Here is a 4,954-nt window from a genome sequence, read left to right on the forward strand (position 1 = left end):
AGCGCAAAGCCAAACTACTTCCCACCATTTGAAACATCTGAATCTAGATCTGCAAACCACCATAGATGAAAATGACTGAAACACTTAAAAATTAAGATAAATAAAGATTTTTCTTAGCAAACATACATTGAAAAATAAGATAGAGAATTAGTTTAAACAAAACATTAACTTTTATTTCAGATGATATCCATTTTATTGCACGATAACGGTAAAATTCAAGCATGACATGTATCCACCGATCAATATAACAGTACCAATAATGGTATATCTTAAAATACTAAGTACATATATCTATCAATGGACACATAGACGACCTTTTAATTACTCCCGGCTCTCGTACTTGCGAGCCCAAATATGCTTTCCATTGTTCTTGAACTTGGCAATCCGACAACCACTTAGAACGATATCAACTTGCTCAACAGAGCGAAGGATGAGCTTTGCAAACAATGGCTGCTCATGGGGTTGAATGTTGTCCTGCATAATCACAGTTTTAACAAAATTATCACCGAAAGTTCTGGTAAAAACATCTGCCACTTCAGTTGCCGTCACTGGAGATCCTCGGGAGAAAGTCAAGAACATGGTTCTGTCATTTTCTGTAACGTTATTGCCAGGGTGCCATCCCCAAATCCCTCCATTGGGTAAACCATAATCGCAAGCTCTTGGCATCACATGAACTGAACCAAAAGTTGGATGAGGAAAACCGGGAATAACAAGAGGTTGGTTAAGACTTACAAAATAACGATTTCCCAACACGAGGTGGAGAATATCAGGGAAGATTCGAGAGCAAACGGAGCCAAGGAAGTTTTTGATTCCAGTAACAGTTTCATACTTCTGTTGGTAAATCGACACGAAAGATATGTCGGTGCCAAAGAATTTATCAGTGAGGGGCATGCCACCATCAGAAACTGGGGAAGGAGGATTGTTGGATTCGAGGAACTTGATGCAAGCAGCAGCTTCATCAGCTAGAAGATCCACAACATGGTCCGGTATCGACCGCATCTTGTAGACGAGACCGGGCATACGTTTCTCTTCAAGCCAGAGCCAGAAGGCCAAAACCAACATAGACTCAGCTGGATCTCGCATGAAAGTGATAACCAGCCGAGAGAATAGCTCACGATCAATGGTGTGAAACGAAAATAGCTCTTGAGGAGTGAGTGAGGCCATAGAGGAAGAGATTTTTGGGCTATCTGAAAGAGAGAGAGTTGCAGTGGTGAAGAGAGGGTTGGTGATTATGTCTCTTTATAATGTGAGAACCCAATGTAGGGTAAGTGCTTACAAATATAATAATATTTTTTTATTAGAAAATATATAAAAATAAAATGAATACAAAATATGACAAGTAAAGTTATAATCTTCATTTAGAAAAACATTATGATTATTTCCATTTGTGTTTGGATTTAATTCCCTTTATGATGATATCCAAGCTAGCTGTGTGTTACCCTAATCTCCTAATTATAACTTAACCAGAAAAGATTTTTCATTTTTTCAATTTTTTTTTTCATTTTACACTTTCCTTTTATTTGAATTTTTCCATAAGTGATTATCTTATTCACCCACTTTAGTTTGCAAATTGTATAATTTTTCCATAATTGTATAATTTTATTCACTAATAGTGTCATTAATTCTAGTGGTGTTTTTTCTATTAATTCAGGAAATCTAATGTGCTTTTTGGAAAAAAAATAAAAAATCTACTAAATACATCTTCTTGAGATAATTAATTTAGTGGGTAGTAAATTGAATTAATAATTCCTACAAAATATAATATAATTTAATTTCTTTGACAAATTAATAATAAAAAGAGGTTCTTCATTAATAATTAACAGCTTCAATTCTTTATTTCGCATCACGAACTATTTAAACAAACTTTAATTTTACCAATTTTTTTATCCTAACCTTGTCTTGAATTATAGTAGCCTTTTCTAAGTCATAATGAAACTTAGTAACTAAAGTAGGTGAGCATATTTTTGACATAATTAATTTACCGGTGTAACGGCCCTAAAATTAAAAGGAAATGTATATATTTATTCTCAGTGCGGAAGCGAAATAAAATAGATTATGATTAACATCCCTTACACAATAATTAAAACGTATTAAAGATATGAAAGAATAAATTAACTGAAGGAATACTATGAATGAATACTATAAGGAAAACTAATAAATCTTTAGGCTTCTACTCGCCGTCTTCCTGCGGAACGGGCTCGGGAACCAAGTCTTCCTGATATGAAATGATTAAGTAAAGAATGAGCTACACTAGCCCAGTAAAGATGTCACACTATCTCACTGTCACAGTAGTAAAGGTTGGTAGAAAACAAAAACGACCAATGGAGCATAATTCATAACAAATTCATTTATCAATATTAAAACCCTTTACTGTGTACTTACTTAGGTTAGATTCATGAAAACAACATATGAAAATAATAACATTATAAACATCATAAGAGTATGCACACTCTGTAACATAGCACATATTATACTTTTGTATTTCAATCATCAGGCAACAAATTTCCTCTTTTATCAGTCTACTAGTATCCATGGGGATCTATAGGGGTCCTCGCTACACGTGAACCATTCACCTTAATTCCAGGGCTGTCCCCATATCCCGTCCGGTATGAGTGCCAAAACCATAAACCTCAATACCCCGTATGGTATGAGAGCCTCCAATATATTATTATATGATTCCTTTGACTGTTTAGATGAGTAAGTCCATGAAGCTCAAGATTATTGCATTCATGGAGGTATGGAGCCTCCAATATTTCGCAATTTCAATTACACAAGTCCATAAAAGAGAAACATAAGATTATTTCCTTTAAAGAAATTGAAGAGACTTTTATCCTGGGTCTCAGGCATGTTTCGTTTACCAGCAAAAATATCAATATTATTATAAAAAATTTAGAATAGTTAATCAATATTTGAAAATAACTAATAAATACATTTATTTAAAAAAAATTAAACAAAGTAACAAAAGGAGTAAAATAATTTTGGCATAGCATAAATTGAAGGGTAAATACAGCAATAAAAACTAATGATTTCATATAAAATAGTTTTTTCTAAAAAAGTGAACTTTAGAAACTGAATTATCACCCAAAAAAATTATTAAATTCAAATTGCAATTAACAAAATCAAATTGTAGGAACCAAAATAAAAAGTATTTAAGTGAAGCCTTATAATAAATTTTATTACATAAGACCACCAAGCTGAGCCATGGCCATCCGCTTATGGTGAGACCATCCACACGATAGAAGCACAGCCAATATTCTACTCCGCATTGACTCCATTCTTTAATAGAGTTGGGTGCTACAATATTCCCCAGAACCTTCTTTTCAAGTTGTAGAATAACAACGATTAATATATACATATATGTATATTTATATATCTATGAATGTTGATTATAATTATGGGTATATATATGCCTACCTGCTGCAATGACAGTCCTATAAATGACTTCAAATTGAAGTTAATTCGATCTCGATTTGACCATGAACATCTCTATGAGAGCACGTCCATTAATAATACATCATCACCATTCCAAAAGATTATTTTAGTTGAAAAAAATGTAAAATACTTTTTTGGGGTACTTTTAGGTGTATGACAAGTATTTTAAATTTTACAGAAAAAATTAAGAGAATTCAATACTAGTTAGGAGACGTAGTAGATAAATCGGCATTTCGAAACGCCAATTCGGGTAAGAATCCCTCATCCTATTCTTCGTTACGATAAATTGAGGTTTAACAATATATAATTTCATGTTTTGTGAAAATTTAAAAAACTCTAAAAATAATTACAGGTCACTAGTAGAGCTGAAATTGGTTAGTAAAACAATTGTCTTGAGTTCCAGTTTAGTTTCCTGTACTGTCCTGTTTACTTGATTTTCGTACAGTACATGTTCTTAATTTATAGTTTCAATCGTTTTATCGACTTATCTGGTTATTTTGGTTATATACTGTTAGCATGAATATAGTTCAATTAATCTGTAAATGTGATATGAGATATTAGAACGTATTGTCGGTTTTTATTGATGAAAATTTGTATGTGAAAGATTTACTGGGTATCTAGGAAAAAGGTGGACGGGTCTATTACATAGAGAACTCTACCGCGAATGTTACATCCGTAGGATGGGACTGGAAAATCCTTTGCCAAAAAGGTTTAGAAAATATGATTCACCCTCATATCAGACAGAGTATTGAGGCGATGGAATATTTGGAGCTCATTACCGGACGGGGTATAGGAACGGCTGGTTAATTGTTAAAATTGGTTATTGGGTTCACGAGTAGGAGAGACACCCTTATGGACCCTTTGGGGTATTAGTAAGCAGATAAGGAAGGAAAGTTATTATTTCTTGTTCTCTTATGTGTGAAAGTGAATAGTGATATGGATATGGGGTCTTCATAGGTTGTTTTGGAAAACTAGTTACGATAAGTTCAGAATAAACGGTATTCTTTATATTAAATGAATTTACTTAAATTAAGTGCTCCATTAGTTGTTTTATGATTTTTATCAATCTTCAGTTTTCTGTATCTGTGATTAGCGTGATATTCTTACTGAATTAGTGTACTTCACCCTTTCATTAATTATTTCAGATCAAGAGGACCAAGATCCATATCCAAATCAACAAGAGAGTTATGAGTAGTTCACTATCCAGACTCTCTTCAAGTCCTAATGAAGGTTGTCATAGGATGTTTAGTTACTCACTTTTCGTTTCATTTCTTTAATTTCTATTCATCTTTTAGAATGGACATTCTCGTAGTTCTCTTGGGCATTTTAAATTATTATGTAAGGAATGTAAACCAGAACTCTATTTAATCACTTTCGCATTAAATTTATAAATTTATGTTCTTTTAAGTTTCGGGTCCTTACACAGTTCATTATGGACCAATCTTGGTTCTGCTTTTTCAAACCAAGGTGCAAAAATACGTGTCTTTTAAATTTATACATTTATGTTTTTTTAAGTTTCGGG

The 4,954-nt window shown here is 32.9% G+C and overlaps 1 protein-coding gene across 1 annotated transcript; it reads right to left on the reverse strand.

The window, feature by feature from the left end:
• Positions 1–321: 321 nt before the first annotated feature.
• Positions 322–1,164, reverse strand: LOC148253083 (uncharacterized). The gene has a single exon (XM_088208529.1). The coding sequence runs from the start codon at positions 1,162–1,164 to the stop codon at positions 322–324; it is 843 nt and encodes a 280-aa protein (XP_088064655.1).
• Between the last annotated feature and the right edge of the window lie 3,790 nt (positions 1,165–4,954).

The sequence above is a fragment of the Carica papaya genome, chromosome 7, assembly GCF_054855325.1.
Source record: "Carica papaya isolate Zhongbai chromosome 7, ASM5485532v1, whole genome shotgun sequence".
Lineage (NCBI taxonomy): Eukaryota > Viridiplantae > Streptophyta > Magnoliopsida > Brassicales > Caricaceae > Carica > Carica papaya.